This window comes from Tursiops truncatus, chromosome 9, assembly GCF_011762595.2.
Source record: "Tursiops truncatus isolate mTurTru1 chromosome 9, mTurTru1.mat.Y, whole genome shotgun sequence".
Lineage (NCBI taxonomy): Eukaryota > Metazoa > Chordata > Mammalia > Artiodactyla > Delphinidae > Tursiops > Tursiops truncatus.
Genome location: NC_047042.1, coordinates 78,039,477 through 78,059,734, shown reverse-complemented (window position 1 = coordinate 78,059,734; position 20,258 = coordinate 78,039,477). Strand labels below are relative to the sequence as shown.

General features: G+C 35.9%; 1 protein-coding gene across 1 annotated transcript in view; it reads left to right on the top strand.

Moving 5' to 3' along the window:
* The window catches only part of SLC13A1 (solute carrier family 13 member 1), a 77,843-nt gene extending 57,991 nt beyond the window's left edge, over positions 1-19,852 (top strand). The window contains exons 9-15 of the mRNA XM_019924675.3: positions 3,743-3,841; positions 4,247-4,348; positions 7,482-7,588; positions 9,660-9,769; positions 14,978-15,139; positions 16,649-16,786; positions 18,515-19,852. Of these exons, the coding sequence (XP_019780234.1) occupies positions 3,743-3,841; positions 4,247-4,348; positions 7,482-7,588; positions 9,660-9,769; positions 14,978-15,139; positions 16,649-16,786; positions 18,515-18,652 (856 nt within the window). The 3' untranslated portion in view covers positions 18,653-19,852. The remainder of the gene's footprint in view (positions 1-3,742; positions 3,842-4,246; positions 4,349-7,481; positions 7,589-9,659; positions 9,770-14,977; positions 15,140-16,648; positions 16,787-18,514) is intronic.
* The last annotated feature ends 406 nt before the right edge of the window (positions 19,853-20,258 follow it).

Genomic DNA, 20,258 nt, shown 5'->3' with positions numbered 1-20,258 from the left:
CTGCCCACGAGCCAGATGAGTAATCTTTGCAAGTCCTGATCCATTCTCAGTCTCAGTATCTTCAACTAAATACCATGGAATTTAACTGGAAGATCAGCAAGATCACTTTCAATGCTGTAATTCTAACACGGATGGGCCCCAGTTGAATACAGAGAAGTCAAGGTAGGAAACACGGATCAATCAAGAGCTGGAAAATGTCAAATATATGCATTCAAGGAGAATTTGCAAGTGTTTCTTTGGCTGGGACTGAAGTTGGTGGTTCATAAGTCCCAATGAGTTACATGACTTAAATGACAGCCAACACTTAAAATTATACAGGGCTCCACAGCAAAATCTAAAATACTGCATCATACATTCACCATATATAACAACACTCCAAAAGAAAGGGGAAAGGGCTGTATATCAAACCTTGAGTATTCTTTTTCCTAAAAAAAAACCCCAAAAAATTCAACTTCATTTTCATAGGGTTTTATTTAAATAATTTCAAGGACCTATGAATGAAAAAACATGTTATCCACCAAGCAGGGAGACTGAAGTCAGCTTTTTATACTTCCTTTGAACAGCAAAATACTGCAATCAGGTCGTATTACCCCCCATGCCTGTGCCCAGATTTTCCAAGCTTAGTCATGTAAGGACTGATATTCTTCTCTCTCCCTTCCTCTTCCTGGTTTTTCTCCAGAACTGCCACAATTTTGTTAGTAGTGGGGAGACGGTACTGATGCGTTTTTGAAAAATCTATTTGTCCAGATTGTGGGAGCAGTGTGAGGTTGTCCTCCTGCTGAAGCAAATGAGTGGAATGTCACCGCCTTCAGCAGGTGGGCATTAGTGGGGAGAGGCTAGCTGCATACTAAATGCCCTTTCCTGGAAATCCAAGCCTTTGGGGGTCGATTCAATCGTACAGGTAGCAAAGCAGAATGCAGGGGACAGGAATCCCAAACCAACAGAGAAAGCATCCGGTCTCAGACCCACAGCTGTTTTGTTCTTTTTTTGCTGCATATAATGACTTTATAAAATAAGTATGCAACCCTTGTCATTATTCTGAAGTCGCCCACCACTTAAAAAGGAGAAATCAAGAAGATAAAGGGCAGATGTACTGAAATGTGTTTCTCTATGAGGAAGAACATCCTGTGAAGTGCATATATTAGGCCAAGTCCATAAATCATGATCAGTAGCATGTTGAAACTGTCCCCTTGTGGTCCACTGTTAGTTAGACATGGCACAGTTTCATGCTCCAGCTAATTCTTCAGTGTCCTTTTCAGTCTGCCAGGGTGTTCACCTCCAGAGGTTTTAGATTGAGAAACAGAAATTATTAGCCCCTCCCCTGGCAGGCCACCATACATTCTGATTAGCGTGTTGGCTGTTAACACAGTTAACTCACCCATCATAAATGACCCCAACCCACTCGGGAAGTGAAGCTCATCTATCAGTGCCACGGAAGTTATTTAAAAGGAGAGGTTGATGCATTGTCATACGCTTCATCAGCTCCTTTGTGAAGGCATTAACCTTCATTTGTAGCAAAGCCAGTATGGCTTTTGACTTAACTATTGATTATCCCCAACCAAAGTGACAAAATACATATGCAGTCTACTGGGTAGAAAACAGTTTCTAAGGAGACTCATCTTTTCCTTTAACTCTACTTTTTAATTCTACAGATGGTTCTCAAGGCAGTCCATGGATCAGTTTCTTTTTTAATGGTAGGATTTATATTGTGACAAAGGGAAAAACTTCAAGACTGGCACTAGTCATAATTGAATTGAGGCTATAAAAATTAAGTATTACCTCACTGATCTTAAACACAACAACCAATCATGTTCCCTGGGGGTTGTGTGTGCATGAGGGTCATTATGAATATGTAGGATGGATGACTTACGAATTGAGGAAACTCTGATCCTTCACAGGGAGTAATAGTCCAAACAAATCTGAGTAGCAGAGTTACAGAAAAATAAATAAATGAAATGTGTCTTTGTGTGATAGCTGCCCTCCCCAAAATATCAATGTTTACCCCAGCAATTTTACAGAAGAAAATGTCCCTGATTTCTTTTTTTAAAAAACTGCTTTATTGAGGTATGACTGACATACAAAGAGCTGTAGCTATTAAATGTACACAAAACTTACTGTGTTTGGAGATAAATATACACCCATGAAACCATCATCAATATCAATGACATAAACTCATCCATCACTTCCAAAAGTTTCCTCCCACCTCCTTTGCTTTTTGGGTTTTTTTTCATTTTTCCTTTTGTAGTAAACGCCCTTCGTATAAGATCTACCCTCTTAGCAAATTTTTAAGTATATAATACAGTATTGTTCTTCATAGGCTTTATTTTGTACAGAGATCTCCAGAACTTACTTATTTTGCATAACTGAAACTTTGGCCAACACCTCCCCATTTTCCCCTTACCCTAGCCCCTGGCAATCACCATTTTACTCTCTACTTCTATGTGTTTAACTGTTTTAGATTCCACATATAAGTGAGCTCATGCAGTATTTGTTTTTCTGTGTCTGACTTATTTCATTCAGCATCATGTCTTCCAGGTCCATCCATATTGTAGCATGTATCAGTGCTTTATTCCTTTTTATAAGTAAATAATATTCCATTGTATGTATATACCACCACTTTTTCTTTATCTGTTTGTCCATCCATGGACATTTGAGTTGTTTCCATATTTTGGCTGTTGTGAATAATGCTGCAATGGATATATTTGAATGCAGATATCTCTTCAAGATCTAGATGTCAATGTCTTTAGATATATACCCAGAAGTCCTTTCTATACCAACATATAATCTAACTGAGCTTCTCATAGACATTCCAAGAGATAATCCATAAGAATCTGGCCATTTTCCCATTTGTTTCTTCCTCTGGAGGGATTTTTTTTTTTTTTTAAATCAAGGTTTAGAGCAGCACTTCACAAAAAAATGTTCAAGGTTTTGAAGACCCTGGACTTCAGGATAGGTAAATTAGTCACAGGAGAAAGGGGTCACTAAAACAAGCAGCTAAAAGAAATAGAGACTGACAGTTACTATTAGAAGTAAATTGGAAAATTATCTGGTTGATGCTATTAGGATATAAGGAGGAAACAAACTCAAAAAAAAAAAACAACTAATAGAATCGGTTTTAGTTCTGAGAACAGACCTAGTTTGAACTCTGTTCATCTTCAGTGTATGTGACTTCTATGCCCTAGTGTATAATTGGAGTTTAGCATATTTTGTGAAAATTGATGGATCTAGCAACCAACTATCTCATAAATTTGACAGAGGTACTGAGTGAATGAATCAAGTATTTACCGTGTATGTCAGTGTTTAGAGATAACTGGGCCAAAAAAAAATCCATGATACTGCCCCTGCCCTCTAATAATCTGTTTCCTCACTAGTGAGATAAAACTTATACATGTGCGAAAATTAACAATAAAGATACTTAAGAAATATATTAAAATATATAACAATCAGGTATATAATGAAGTATTAAATTAGAGATGAGTGGTACATGGCAAAATTCCAGTGGTGCAAAAGGACTTGGAAGAGATCAGTGGATGATGTCATGGGAGATATGGAATGAAAATTAAGCAAACCAGGGAAAAACAGAAAAAAGGGGAGAAGAAATTCCAAGAAGGAGATAGGGGTATAGGCAAAAAGCACAGCTTTTTATTATTAGCAGGGAGATTTGTATTTTCTGACGCTTTGACACAAGTATCTTCTATAAAGGGAGAATTCTTTGCTTAACAGGCTTAATTATTCTTTTCAGCTTTAAGGAGATGGCACAGTGTGGCAAAACCGCAACAGCCAAACAAAAAGCTTGTGCTGAGGTTATTAAACAAGAATACCAAAAACTTGGACCAATAAAGTAAGTTACACACACACACACACACACACACACACAAGCAAGCAAACACAGAGATGCTGCTTATACTGCAAGTATCTGTTTAAAGGCAAATATGTGCACAATTGTCTTAGTGTATTTATTACACTTGATAAGGGCCCTGAATGTTCTAACCTTTGTGAATATAACTCAACATGATAAAATACATACCTTGTCTAACTAAAACTTACCAGGTGGAAGGACAAGAAACTGAAAGGCCCACAGAGGACTAAAGCCCCTTTCAAACTGCAGATTCTCTTAAATACTTGATACATCAAGTTTTGACAGTGCTTAGTGTTCTGCTAAGACTACTTCTGACAATAGTTCAGGGAGTTTCTACAAATGTCCTGACTGAGAAAAATAAATGAAAGGATTGGAATTTTCCCACAGGTATCAAGAAATTGTGACCTTAGTCCTCTTCATTGTAATGGCCCTGCTATGGTTCACCCGAGATCCTGGGTTTGTGTCTGGTTGGTCCGTGCTTTTTTCAGAGTAAGCATTACATGTTATGTTTGTCAACACTTCCTGTTTTATACTCAGCTTTTCTCCTAAGTGGTTCCTATAACTCTGAAAAACTGTATAAGATTTTTTTTCTTCTTTTCCATCGAAAAGATTTAATTCTTATCTTTTCAGGAAAAAAAAAAGATAAGGAATGAAATCTAGGGTAAGGCAGCAAACAAGGTAACCAAACTACCCTGTAACTAAAGATAAGTCTCCTTCAGACAAGGCTATTTTCATCTTTACAAAATTAGAAATATGATTGCAGGAAAGCCATGTTTTAAAATGGTCAGGAGTATAGACCTTGGAGCCACACTGCTTGGGTTCCATTCCTGGCTCTTCCACTTACTTTGGGCAAGTCACTTACCTCTCAGTTTCTCCATCTGTAAAATGGCGCTAATTAGAATAGTGCTGCGCTTCTTCCCACAGGAAGTGCAGTATAATTGTTTATTATGTGAACTCAATGCCACTCAATGCTTCTTAGTAACCTGATATGAATTCATATTCTGTGATTTTTGCTGGCTTATTTTTTTTTTATTTCTATGGAGGGTTATTTATTTGGTTCATATTTTGTCTTTTCCTCTATTGATGTCCATTTTTGTATTAGTCGCTATAAATCCATCCTGCCCCTATTTTATAAATAAGGAAATCCTGAGTAAGCAATAAGACTGAGTTTACAAACTAATGTTAGAAGCTGGGTCAGAGTTAATTTTATCTCTCAGTGTCTAATATCCCAGCAGACATTGCTGAGTCATGTGAAGTGAGGGGGAAGATTGTAGCATAATTTTCTAAATTAAGGACCATCCTACATGTCAATATAAATACTTTGGTTTTGAGATTCGCATTCCCAAATCTGGCTTTCACTGAAGTCCTCTGGATCCTAAATTCAGCAGATCTCTGATTTGAACTTCCTGTCTCACATCCCCCAGCAAAAATCCATGTAGTGGGGTAGAAACCAAAAACATTTGAGTCAGATCTATTCTGCCCACATGGAATGAAGAAATTCTTGCATCGGAGCCTTCTGCTTATGTAGGCATTGCCAACATTTTTTTAAAGCTGCCAAGTCGGCGTCCCAATTCCTAGTGAGCACACAAGTGCAGCAATGCAGTGTGGTACATGTTTCAAAGAATCAGCTGCAGCTTTATAAACTTTTTATTTCCATTAGGACAAAAACGTTTCATCTCAAGAAGTCAAAACAAAAGGCAGTATCCAATCATTCAAAGCAAGCTATTCAAAGCAAACTATTATTTAATAGTTTGATTCGAACTTCATAGTTTTGGAATAGGACCTAGACCAACAGAAAAAATAATTCTTCCTCCTTTTAAAAATCCCACTCCTATCATTCTAGAGAGGGAGGGTCTTCTCTAAACACCAGTATGTAAAAACCAAATGAAATCAGGCAATGGGTAATAAAAACCAGGCAGAAATCCCAAGAGGAAATTCAATATAATCAGCTTCTAATTTCTACTCCTTATGGGAGGAAAATGTAATTCAGGAGATTTTTTTTTTTGTAGCAGGAAAACAAGGCGTACTTGCTTTGGGGAGGTGCTCATGATATCTAGAATTCTGAGAGAAAACAATAAGAAAAGAAACAAAGCTTTGAAAGAGGAAGGGATTTGAAGATATACATCTAATTGGCAATTAGATGTATAAATTGCCAAGGCAAATAAAATTTGCATAAGCTTAATATTTTGTAATACTGAGACAACCTTAGTTCATAATAAACCAAAATAAAATAAACTAATAATAAATAAAATGATAGTAGTTTTAAAAGTCTTTTAAAAAGCAGTTATTTCTGTATTTATGGCTTGATTTTATTTAAAGTATATATTCTGTAGAATACATTTGTAATGCAGAGGTTTTAGGCATTTAGAGTTTGCAAAGCTAGAATGATAAATCTAGATTTATAGCTACCACCTCATGTTTTCATTCCATCTGTTTGAACCTGGAAGGAATTCAATATGTCTTTTCATATAAAGCAAAATCAGATTACATGATGCCTGACCTAATTTGGCAAAAATTCAACCAAAATTATAACTGAAATAAGAGAAATAAGGAACAGTAAAATAATAAATATAGGTTAAGTTTGTTGAATAAATTACACCAAGGCAGCTTTTTACTCCACAATGAAATAAAGAAAATCTATATTTGGGGAAAACAGACTTCTTTATAAAATTGTCAGATTGAATAAAATAATGCATTTCCTTGATTATGTAAATTGTTCAAATAAATTACAGGAATAAAGAGCCTCTATACTATGTATGCATTGCTGAGTTACAAGGTAGCAAAATAATTTTTAGGGTGTACATACTTCTTTTCAGACTACGAAGATTCACTAGTTAATACGCTAACTTCTAAACTGACTTCTAATTATTTATGCCTGTTTCACTCATATCTGGTCTCCAGGTACTTCTTAACTGTTGGGGCTTCTGGGAACCTGTTCTACTTGCTGGAATGGCCTGGTGATTCTAAGACCCCATCTGTTTCTGAATAACTCTTAATTTGTTCAGTGATCATTTATGAGTACCTCAAAGCCATTCTAATAATTAATATCCTTGATTGAGTTTCACAGGGTGCAAAGCATTAAATGGGTGATTTCATTTGTATGATATGGCAGGGCCTATAAACACAGAAGCAGACGTTATATCTTAGAAAAACAGATCAATTCCTTTTCACAATTTACAGAGAGTTTTAAAGGACGCTCAAAACATCCATGCCGTGCCACAATTCAATAGTAGCCTTTTATAAATCAGTTATACAGGATTTGGCCTATTGTTTCAACCTCAATGCTTTGCCAATAAAATTAAAGAAATAATTCAAAGAAGTTATTTACCAGATCTGTCAGCTTTACCTAGAAGTGAACTCTTGGCCTAGTATATCAACATATGTATACATGGTTTTGAAAATAAGGAGATATATATGAAAACAATGGGGATATAATCTGAGATTTTTCAGTCCCACTAAGTTACATATTTAGTTGGGAATTACAGACTTTAGAGCAGATTAGCCAGAATAAATTACCAATACCACCACTTCTACTTGTATGCTATCAGCATAATCAGTTGGTGCTTAGTTCATACAAATTCTTGATGGCATTTTTTAATGCACACACATGTCTTTTTTTCAGGTACCCTGGTTTTGCTACAGATTCAACTGTTGCCTTACTTGTAGGACTCCTGTTCTTTCTTATCCCAGCTAAGAGATTGACCAAAACTATACCTACAGGAGAAACTGGTTGAGTATTATTTATAATTCTGAATGAATTTGACAGAAGAGCAAAAATACAAAATTCCCTTGGTTTCAGTTAACACGTAGAACAGAAGGAATGGACATGGACACAACCCCTGGCTTACATCTCCTGTTTATACACTGCAACCCCTATTCAGACAGCACACATCCTCTCCTTATATGCAGGATTATCTTACTTTGCAGAAGGTAGACATAGATTTCCTTATGCACCATGGTTATGTAGGATTCTGCTATGGGTGATACTATTTGGTCTGCCATGTACCCACTTCCCTGGTCATAATCGGAATTAATCTTACTATTGGCAAACGTAGGAAAAGGAGCTTGGAAGTCATACTTCAAGATGAGCCCTTGGTAATAAATACTGAGGATCTAAAAAGGTGACGAGTTTCAACGGGAAGAGTATTTACAGCCTCATAAGTAGACTTGGAGAAAATGCAAATCAACCCCACACTTAGCCATAACCTAGTGTCACAGTTGAAAGAAACCACATTCAGTGGGAGCGTTCATTGCCTTTATAACACACAGACAAGAAAGTGTGTGTGTTTATGTGCGTATACCCATCCTGTCCCCAACACACACACACTTCTTAAACATAGGATCCATCCATGCCTGTGCTTTATACTAGCACAGAGTATTTCGGGTAGTCAGATTCATATGTTGTCAATATGGGAAAATGGTTTAAAATTGTTTGGAAATGGCCTAGCAGAGTTGTAGGTTTTTCATTCATCATTTATCTATTTATCTATCTATTTATTTTTTATTTATCTGCTGGGACGGAACTGGGAGTCATGCAGTTGGGTTGGCCCACCTGCCTCCTTGAGTCAGAATAGATAAATGACTAATGGGTCACATTTCCAGGACATGATATATGTAAACAGTATAGTGTAGAAATACATGCCTTTTCTTCTTCACTTGAGACTAGAATATCTCAAATGTGTTATAAGGAGGTGTTGTAATATAGAGCAATGATTCCTGTGAGACCCTGAGGACTCTGACCATTGCAGTCAAAGCCCTAAGGCCTTGCAGTGGCAAGTGCTATGCTTGGCTTAACTCCTCTGGCTCCCACATCTGAGTCCCCTTCTCAGAAAGAGCCTTGCCCTACCCGCCATCCTCTCCCTTCTCATTCTGCAGCTCCTCTTCTCCCTGATAAACTCATTCACACTAGGTTTTAAAATGCCAAATAAGACATAAAATATTCAGTTTTAGATGAGAGGTACATTCAGAGATGATTGCATTTTGACAGGATATATGGCTTTAATTCGAGCAGGAAATAGCAAAATTTCCATCAACAGTGAGGGTAGGTTTGGTTTAGGTTTGGGATAAGGAGACAGGAAGGGGACTTATTAGTAACCTTAAAACCTCACCATGTAGAAGCTTGCCTGTTATACACAAATGTTAAATGGGCATAATGTGTTCATGGATTATGTTATTTCTAAGCAAATCAATGGAGCTATCAGGACCCAAATATCAAGAGAAATCCTTATGATTATTGCTTTATGAGCATTTTAAGGGTCTCATGAATAATACATAAATTTTAAAATCTGAACTTCAAATTATTTTAAACAGAAATTCTGGTGAATCTATCATGACCCTCCTCATGATTTGAAAAAACAATAAAATATTCAAATAGATATAAGTGAATAATAATTATAATGTTCTACTGATGCTGTTGAACCAATGCCGTATTACAGACATTTCACATAGCAAAGGACAGTATAGCCCAATGCACTTGTGACTCATAGTAGGCAAAGATGTTAGTGGAATGAATGAATAAATGAATGAATGAACAGTATTATATATGACAGTGTTATTTATCTAAATTTATTCTATAATAAAATAGAAAGGATTTTTACAAGTTATGGATTTTTTTCTTTTTTTATAATATAATGTTCTGCCTAGGCCAGGTGGAAATTACTCAAAGTCCAGATCAAGTTTCCTATCTAAGAACAATACAAGAATATTAAAAACTTCTTGTGAGATGGCTACTTAGGATAATAAGCAATGTCATATTGTCATATTTTAAGCAATGTGTAACTGTAGGACTTTTGTTTTTCAGTTGCTTTTGATTACTCTCCACTGATTACTTGGAAAGAATTCCAGTCATTCATGCCCTGGGATATAGCCATTCTTGTTGGTGGAGGGTTTGCCTTGGCAGATGGCTGTGAGGTAATACTCTGTGTCTAAGATAGTTAGCAATTAACTAGACTGTTCGAAAGAAGAACGCAAAGACAGTCAAGCTTTTGGAATGCTCGACTTCATCCTTTCATTGTAATGATGCAGATTTCAGTAGCCATGCAGTAACTGTACCACACAGATGAGGTAAGTTCAGAGTTCAAGAATCTTTATAAGCATAAAACATCATTGTTTATGATGTCCCAGCATATCAAAAGAAAAAAAGAAAATTAGAATTCTTAATCCATGAAATAATATTAGAAGACCAGCTTAATAAGAAAAATATGTTATATAAAAATTATATGTACATATTTTTTTTTGTTTATACCTTCACCTTATTTGATGATGAATTTAAGTTGCTCTCAGATGTCTCTGCAGTATATCATGGTCCTAATGTTGCCAAAGAAGCATGAGAAACAACAGTACTTTATTACATTATTTATTACATATCATATTAAATATATTAAAGGTACTTAAAACATGCTTATTGAATGAAGTCCAGAAAGAATTTCACATAGCCATGTTTAATATTGTATTATGTCTAATTGTAGGAAGAAACAAAACCGTCATGAGAAATAAAGTTGGCTATTTCTTTGGCCTGTCATCTATGCAGTTGATATAAAGTAGAAGTCTGGGGAAGCCTTTGTCCCTTGAAATTGCCCTGGTTATTATAGGGTTGCTAGAAGAAAAGTATCTTCTCCAGAAATTCCATGAAAATCCTCTCCTCTTTAACTAATTATTCGGGACTTAGTAGCCTTCTGTGAAACACTCAAAACTCATGGACATTCCATTTCCTTATTCAGTCATCAAAGTAAAAATGATGGTGAGAGAGAGATCATGTCAAGTCCTTCAGTTTCTGAAAAGTTGTATTTTTATACTTTTCAAGACAAATAACTATCTGTTCTGTTCTATTCTTGACAGTCTAAGGGAAGACTGGTTTTTACTTCTGACTTTATTGTCAATTCTTCTGTATGATATTTGGATACTGAGTTTTCAGCAATTTAGTAATAGGTGAAAGTCTTAGAAATTGTCTCAGTTCTGAGTGCCCCTTACAATGTCATTTTAGGTCTAGATTTGGCTTGCCTCATAGACTGTTCAAATATAAATGACAGAAATAGAAGACAAATACACTTTTCTACTAGCTCAGTAGTAATGAGATCAGGTTTCTCAGAATAAATAACTTCTATTCCTATGTCTGCTAATTTGAATTGTGAGGAAATCAGAATCAGCAATTCTAGCATTGACGTGAATTTGTTCATCTCTCCTTCCTAGAATATCTGTCACTCAAAGTGGTTTTAAAAGCATTGGCCAGACCCTAGAATAGCAAAATTGAAGGAAATGAAAAGGTGTGGACTTAGTCTGATGCACTAGGCTCTCTCACTGGAAGAATGAGGGAAACCATGGAGGGACTCTGCTGTGAAAATCCTAGTACAAAGAATCAGGTTTCTGTGGGATACCCCAAATCACCCTATTTCTATAGCTGTGGACAACTATTCCACTAGAAACTGGTTTTACAAAGATTTGGAGACAGTTACTTTTTAAAAATTTTGTTCCAAACTGTAATTAGTTTGGCAAATGCCTAGAACTAGATAACCTTTCTAGTCGGGAACTCTGAGATTGCAGCTCCTAAAGCTTTCACCTCATTGCTATTTCCTCTCTCTTAAATGCTCCTTGATTTTGGTTCAACATGATTGAACTCTCACGAACTGACAGTCACCTTCAAAATCTTATCAGTGAACAACTCCTCCTCTCCCATTTTCACACATTCCTCAAAATTTTTCTATTAAGTTAAATATGGAGGACTTAACACTTTGACTCAGGTCTCCACTAAAATGGAAATAGCACAACAAAAAAGTATCAATCTCTAAAGACAAAGAATAAATGGCAGGAACAATAACATACAAGAGATACTGATAAAATTTAGAAGATGGAAGAAGATATATGAGGGGTCAATGACCTTGTAAAGAAGTAGAAAAAGATTCAATCTACAGCCTGCAAAAAAAAAGCCAAAAAGAAACAAACATGCATCCACAAGATTCTGGAAGAGTTTAGGAATTGGAAGCAGCAGATTAACTGAAAGCTAGAGAAAAAACCAGCACTAAAAATGGAAGATTGTTTAAAAAGTCTGTAAGGAGGTGTGAGCCTCCAGACACTCCCTCCAGCCCTGAACAGAGAGACAACTGCCCTCTCTCCTCCCTGGTAGAAAATTTAGATTTACTCTGTAAAAAATCGAATCACTGAGACACTGGCTTACAGTTCAGTCACCTATAGTAATGTCTTCCTCTCAACAATCTTCACTTAGACACAAAGAGCTTCCAATTGTGATTTTATCGCCTCCCTTTAAAACATAAATAGGTAGTCCAGGATTACCAGACAGTGGGGAAAGCCTCTGATACAACAACCAGTAACAAAAAATAAGCAAAAAGAGAAAGAATACCAAAAAGACAAGGAAAATGTGTAAAGTAAAAGAAAACTTCCAAAATTTTTCATTGATGCTTCAAAGAGATATCAGAAACATTAAGTCATGAAAGTAAAACAGAATGTAATTTTTTTTTTTTTTGGAAAAATTCTGTGAACATAGGCTATTTTATTTCCACAGGGGATGCATTGGAAACTTTTTTTTTAATTTAATATAATTTAATTTTTTTATACAGAGGGTTCTTATTAGTTATCTATTCTATGCATATTGGTGTATATATGTCAATCCCAATCTCCCAATTCATCCTACCACCACCACCCCCCCACGAGAATGTAAATTGTTTTTAATGAACTAGATAGAAAATAAGAAAGAGCCACTGAAAATAAGAAATAGAACAACAGGAATTTTTAAATTCAGTAGCAGGGTTAGAAATTGAAGTTTGAACTTATCCCAGAAAATAGAACAAAAAGATGAAGAGAAAATAATATTATTAAAAAACGATAAGAAAATTAGAGTATCAATCCAACAGCTGATCAATAATAGCGTCAGAAAGAGAAGGGGAAAAAAAGAAGAAAGAAAATAGAAATAGAAGGCCACTTCCAAAAAATAACACAAGAAATTTCATGGAACCGAGGACTTAGAGATTCTGGACAGAGAGAGCTACTGAGAACCCAGTACTAAACCACCTCATGTAGGATTTTGATATGATCCCAGTGGCTTCCAGAGACAAGGGACAATATGTGGTGTAATCTTTTCCAGCTGTATCTAATCAGGTGTAGATAAAATCCATTCTTAAAATATATTTAAAGATGAATTTGTGCCAATGTGATTTAAATGGTAAATAGTCTTTTTCCATCTAAAAAACAAAACCCAGGGAATTCCCTGGTGGTCCAGTGGTTGGGACTCTGCGCTTCCACTGCAGGGGGCACAGGTTCCATCCCTGGTCAGGGAACTAAGATCCCACATGCCTCGCGGTATGGCCAAAAAAATAAATAAATAAAAATAAAATAATAAAAAATAAAAACCCAAAACAAACAAAAAATTAAGTCAGAACTGCAAATAATATACATAATATCTGGCTATCACATCTGGCAATGTTTTTGTCAACTTCTGATCTGAGGGTATACTGCTTGTAATTAGAGCATTTCTGATGTCCATCCTACTTTGTCATGAGCATACAGATTCACACATGCAGCAGCTCACTGAAATCTCACAAATGGAGGATTTTCCCTTCCATTTGACTATTAATTTGACTGTGGCAGATTTTTCTGTATTATGTACAATGAATCCAAGATCAGGATATTATCCGGCTTCTAAAGAACCCAACTGGAAGCCACAGGAAGTGGAGCAATAATTATTTGGAGTGGTAATTTTTTCAAGTCTAGAATTCTACAAAAGCTAAATATCAAAGCAATGTGAAAAGAAAAGAAAGAGGTTTTCAGACATGCAAAGACTAAAAAAATTTACTTCCCATGCACCAATTAACAGGAAGCTACAGAAGATGTGGTCCTGTGGCCCACCAACACAAAGAAGTTAGCAAGAAAGGATTCCCACATCAGAGAGAGATGAAGGGAATCCACAGTATGCTAGTGAAGAGAAGTCTCTTTATAACAGTAAAGTAGATCTAAAGAGCAACTAGTCCCAATGGAGCAGAAAAAGGGAACACTACAAAATTGATACCTCCATTAGGGAAAATGAAAAAGGACAATTACCTGAAATTTTTATCTACTTGTGAGGCGTTTTCCATTTTTACTGGAGAGTGTACTGGAGAATTAGTGATAGATACTTAGAAAACTAAGCAAACAAAAGAGTAGGGAGGGCTTCCCTGGTGGCGCAGTGGTTGAGAGTCCACCTGCCAATGCAGGGGACACAGGTTCGTGCCCCGGTCCGGGAAGATCCCACATGCCGCGGAGCGGCTGGGCCCGTGAGCCATGGCCGCTGAGCCTGCGCGTCCGGAGCCTGTGCTCCGCAACGGGAGAGGCCACAACAGTGAGAGGCCCACGTACAGAAAAAAAAAAAAAAAAGCATAGGGAAATTATTTCCTGGAAAAACAAACAAACAAAAAGTAAAACAAAAAAGTGAAAGCAATCACAGTACACTAAGTGGCTCAGTTGTGAACGATATCCATATAATCATAATGGCAAACTTTAAATATTGATTTAACCAAAAATGTTGACATATGAGTGAGTGTAAGGGAATGGAGGGTGGGGACAGGAAATATATGTATGGTGGAAGGTGTTAGAAAGCTGAATTCTATGTATGGTGGAAGGTGTTAGAAAGCTGAATTCTTATGCACGTATTAGGAAATCAGTAAATAATGTCTACATTTGAAAATTTAGAAATATGAAAAAGTAGAATTTTGTAAAATAGCTATCAACACATAAACATGGTTATAAATAGCTAATATGGATGAAAGTTGTTGCCTCTGGGGAACACAGATGTGGACAGAGGTAGACCAGAAAGGCTGCTCTTTTCTTAAAGCCCTATAGTACTACATGGCTTGTTATACCCACATATATTAATTAGATATAATTAAAATTTAATTGAAAAGATGTGGGAAGACAATTCAAACTTCCTAAAGTTTGGTATATTAAAATGAGAATAATTGAGAACTTTTCCATGCCAAACCCACCTAGATCTAACAAACCACAGAAAAACATGAAAGATTAAAATTATACTTTAGAAACTGAGTTCTTAGATCAAATAATGCTTTTTAATATATTTAAATGTCTGATTAAATGACTTATTAATGAATGCTAAATATCGCAAATTTGTTTTTTTAGGAGTCAGGACTATCTAAATGGATAGGAAATAAATTATCTCCTCTAGGTTCATTACCAGTCTGGCTAATAATTCTGATATCTTCTTTGCTCGTCACATCTTTAACAGAGGTAGCCAGCAATCCAGCTACCATTACCCTCCTTCTTCCAATACTGTCTCCATTGGTGAGTATCTCATTTATCCTATTTACACTATTCATTGAAAGAATAGTGTTCTACTTTGTGTGTTCTCATATTGCAGTGTGGAATCATTTGGGTCCTGAATGGTCCCCCTGTAGGTAACTTACAGAGTCGTCCTTATTTGCATTCATACTTTCTTAGGAGACCTCAACTCAGGAGAACTCTTTTCTTCCATGTTCAAGCAGCATGATCTTAAGTGAACCCTCTACCTTCTTTCTACCCATATTCTTCATTTGCAGATAAACAGGAGGGTCAGCCCAGATCCTTTCCAGCTCTAGAAGACTTTGGGATTCAGTGCTTCCTGGCAACTTTAGTATTTAGATCTCTAACACTGATACTTCTCCCTCCAGAAGATGTCTTGAATTTTTGAGAAGTGCTTCATATAAGTGATTTGCAAGGGAATAAAAAGCTATGTTTACACTTCAGGCTTCAAGCTTAAATGTCTTAGATGCAGTTCTCTACGGCCCAGGGAAGAATTTAAAAAGATAAGAAGCAGATTTGCAAGGAGAGAGAGGGAAGACTGTCTCTCTTCCTCTCCATCACTAGCTGGCAATTACAAGAAACAGCTTCAAGTAAAATGTTTTTCTTATTGGGACAGATGAGTTTGGTGAAAGGAAAGCACTTTGGATGAAGAAGAATTGCCCTTCTGGAAGTGTTCTGCTACCAGCTCAAGGGGCAGATGTTGGCATTCTTGAGCTGCTTCAAATTAGAAAAGAAATGTAGGCAGGTTATGTTGGTAAAATACAATTTTGGGTTTTTTCTGGTTTTTATTTCTCAACATGGAGCAGTTAAAAAATCATGTGATAAATTAAGAATAGTAGTAACTCTTCTGTGATGATTCCTAAGAAAATTTTAAATTACATATGTCACAGAGGTAGTAAAGTTAATGGAATGATGAGAAGCTTTGGAGCCAGAGGGACCTGAGAACTCTGTAAGCTCTACTGCTTGCCAGCTATGTGTTTGGATCAGTTACTTTAACGTTTATGGACCTCAGTTTCTTCATCTGCTATTTGGGACTACAGTTATGATCTTTTAAGGTCGTAGTGAAATTTAAATTATATATATATAAATATACAATGTTATTATGTTATACATTATATATATGTTAAATTTTACATATATCTTATATATATTATATATATAACATATATATATATATATATATATATATATATATACACTTAGCACAGCACTTAGCGCTAGATCAGTAATAAACAGCTGCTGTTTTAATTTTGTTTCTGGAATAAATGATACTTTATTTTCTAAATGAACTGAGCTATAATGCTTAAATGGACGCCAATCACCATATAAACAATGATAAGAGGAAGATACGTTTTCTAAAAATTATTCTTCCAGTTATAACTGCATTTATGTATATATACTTTTATGTCTTTATATATCAATCTGCTTCTGGGAAAGTTTATTAAATAATTTTGCTCATTTTGATGCCTATCTCAAAATTTTACTTAGACTCCTTTTTATCTTTTCCAACAGGCTGAAGCCATTCAAGTCAACCCTCTTTATATTTTGTTACCTTCTACTCTGTGTAATTCATTTGCATTCCTCCTACCAGTAGCAAATCCACCCAATGCTATTGTTTTTTCGTATGGCCATCTAAAAGTTACTGACATGGTGAGTGAGCTGAAAGAATGCTATCAAGACCAACAGACATTATTTTGTGATATCTTGGGTTGTCTATCCTTTTATACACTAGTCAACTGCTAGGAAATGCATAGCCTGAGTACTACTTCTGAAGGTGAGTTCATGACTGGCCATAGAATTGTTTTTAAGAGTGATACTGGCCATAGAATTGTTTTTAAGAGTGATAACCAGAAGCAAACATGCCATTAATATTTACAGTCACAAATACAGAGATATTGAATGCATCAGTAATACGCTGGCAGAGGAAGAGAGCAAACAATATGGCTTAAGCTTACATGTCAAGATCAGGACCCAACTTGACCTAAGCAAAAGGGTTAATGAAATTCAGCAATCAAGCACTGTGGTTTACTATCATGAATATTTACAGAACTGACATTTGCTCTGAATAAGATGTTGGGCTCAGTGCTTGACTGATGAAAAGTCATCTTTCTTTTTCTGATTCTAATAGTGGCACCTGAAATAAAACGAAATGAAATGAAGTGAAATGAAATGAAATTAGCACAAGCAAGTAATAATAGAAACTTTAAGTGACAAAACGTGCACATTTTGCCAATTACAAAAGTTGTGGTAGAGAAGGACTAGCTTGAGAATATCCTGCTCTTCTCTCAATCTTGATCACCATCTTTCAGAACAAACCAAGCAAGACTATAACTAAAGGCAATTCAGTGAGTTTGCTGTGCAAATGCAGTTCCAAGTTAAGCCCCAGGTTCTTTTCTTCCAGACAGATTGCTGTCCCTAAACCCCTGTAACGTAAAAATTCTGGAAATGCCTCTATGCAGAAGTCGTATAATCTCCTTTGGGTAAAGAAAATGAGCATAATATACAATATAAACTGTGCTAGGTATATGAATGTTAAAAAAAACCAGGATTCTAAAATAAACGAGAGGCTTGCATGGACAGAACAGGAGGCCTCTATAACGTTTATTTTGCCTTGGGGCTCCATGTTTTAATACAGAGAATGCAGAGATAAGCAAGCTTTCTCTGTAGAGAGCCAGAGAGTAAATATTTGAGACTCTGTGGGTTATATGGTCTCTGTCACAACTACTGAATCATGAAAGCAGCCAACAACAACATGTAAACAAATGGGCAGAATTGTGGTCCCGCAAAACTTTCTTTACAAAAACAGTTTATGGGCAGTAGTTTGCCAACCTCTATCTTAATAGCTAGAAAACAATTTGAGATTGTTTAGTGCCACAAGAATAATGACGTCAGACCTAGAAAAATGGGAACTCTAAGAAAGATGAATGGAAGAGGTATTAAATCTCAATAAGAGAATACTGAAGGCTAAACTAAAAATAATATGGAGTGAATATGAAGGATTCAGTTTTCATATAGTGACCTGAACCTTATTTTCACTGAAATACAAAACCGCAAAACTCAAATCCTGATTTGACATGAAACGGCAGATTTTTAAAGGGATTTTTCTCTAATCAGAATGACTTCAGTATATTCCTAAGAGGAACCTCTCTGAGACTCTCAACCTAAATGGCATTTAGTTGGGAACAGATTCTTTTTTGACATGAGTGGAAGGACTCCTTGTCTTATGAAACCAATCATTGATACTAATCATTTAGGATGCATGTAAATCTGACATATGCCTTCTTCAACAGTATTCCAATTCTCCCATAGGTTGTTTTGGGGTTTTTTTGTTTGTTTGTTTGTTTTTGAGACTGACATTCATGTTCTTTCGTATTCAAGGTTAAAGCTGGACTTGGCGTTAATATTGTGGGTGTTGCTGTCGTGATGCTTGGCATGTTTACCTGGATTGTACCCATGTTTGACCTCCACACTTACCCTTCCTGGGCTCCTGCAGTTAGTAATGAGACCATGCCATGACAAGCATGAATGCTCTGACTATCCTGTGGTGGGTTTTGGGAACCACTAAGAATTCACTACAAAATTTGGCTCTAGAAAACTGATGACACTTAAATTAGTCCTGGTGTAGCTGCTGTAAAACACCCCAAACCTGCTTTGAGATGCAACCAAGACCATCTATGTGCCTTCATGAAGAAGCCCTCAGTTGAGATTTTGCTCATGGACCATATGCATCCTGCTTCATCATAAGAATAATTTATAACTTGACCTTCAAGAGATTAGGTCATTTGCTTCATCTTACACTTTGGGTTCAGTGTAACATTTCAAATGTCAATTTGTTATTTCAGAAACTTTCCATGAAGGTAGAAATAGAAAATAAAATATACAAGTTTATTAGCTACTTGTATAAATCATTTCTGTAGTGTCCAAGGGAATTTTCTGAAAAATCAAAGCTGTGGTCATCTGGTAGTGCAAAAGAAAAGTTTAATCTAAGTAAAATATACATTCCCTCATTTAAAAAATACTCCAATCAGATTACTCTTGAAATATCCATATAGTATAAAAATTGAAAGTTAAGGGCTTCCCTGGTGGCGCAGTGGTTGAGAGTCCGCCTGCCGATGCAGGGGACACGAGTTCATGCCCCGGTCCGGGAAGATCCCACATGCCGCAGAGTGACTGGGCCCGTGAGCCATGGCCGCTGAGCCTGCGCGTCTGGAGCCTGTGCTCCACAACGGGAGAGGCCACAACAGTGAGAGGCCCGCGGACCGCAAAAAAAAAAAAAAAAAAAATTGAAAGTAGTAGTTGCAAAATTATAGCTGAATCCACTAAACAACAGAAAATAGATAAGGATTAATTTCTATTTGACCCTATGGTTAAAGTATTGATAATTCATACTTTTATGATCTCGGTGCACTGAGAAATGTACTTTGTAGAGCTATGGATAAGGCTTGCTATGACGCACTATTAGCACGGTATAGTTAGGAAAGAAAGCTAAACAGTATAAAATTATTAACACATTTGTGGATTTTTATAACAGTTTTGCTTAAATGTTTATTTTATTTCAGAACTACATAATGTCATACATAAAAACAAGAAATTCCGAAATTTAAATGAATTATCACTGTGTATGCAGATACAGAAAATAGTCATGTAACTCCATTGCATCAACATTGAAATGGAATACCAGAGGGAAAATAAAGAATAAAAAATTGAAACTGTTGATATATTTGCAAAAGAAAAAAATAAATTATTTATGTGCAAACCAAAAAGAAAAAAGAACTGAACATTCGAACAAGAGTAGGAAGAAAATAGTCTCCTAGCATTCAGGATGTTAAACTGTAAGGTCTACTGGCATTCCAAAATTAGACTAAAGGCAAAAAACTGAAAAAGACAAAAAATGTGTACAGTTAGGAAAATATGGAGAAGTTAGAGCAATTCTCATGCTAAAAATAAAATGGAAGACAAGGTTAAAAAACACCTTTAATAGCTTTAATTTTCATAGAGCTCATCAGACCTGGTTTTTTTGTGCAAATGACATTATTTATAAAGTTATTCTTGAAAACTAAATATGGTAAAGAGGGTTTTTTAAAGTCATACATTTCTTTAAAAAATTATATATAATAGCCCA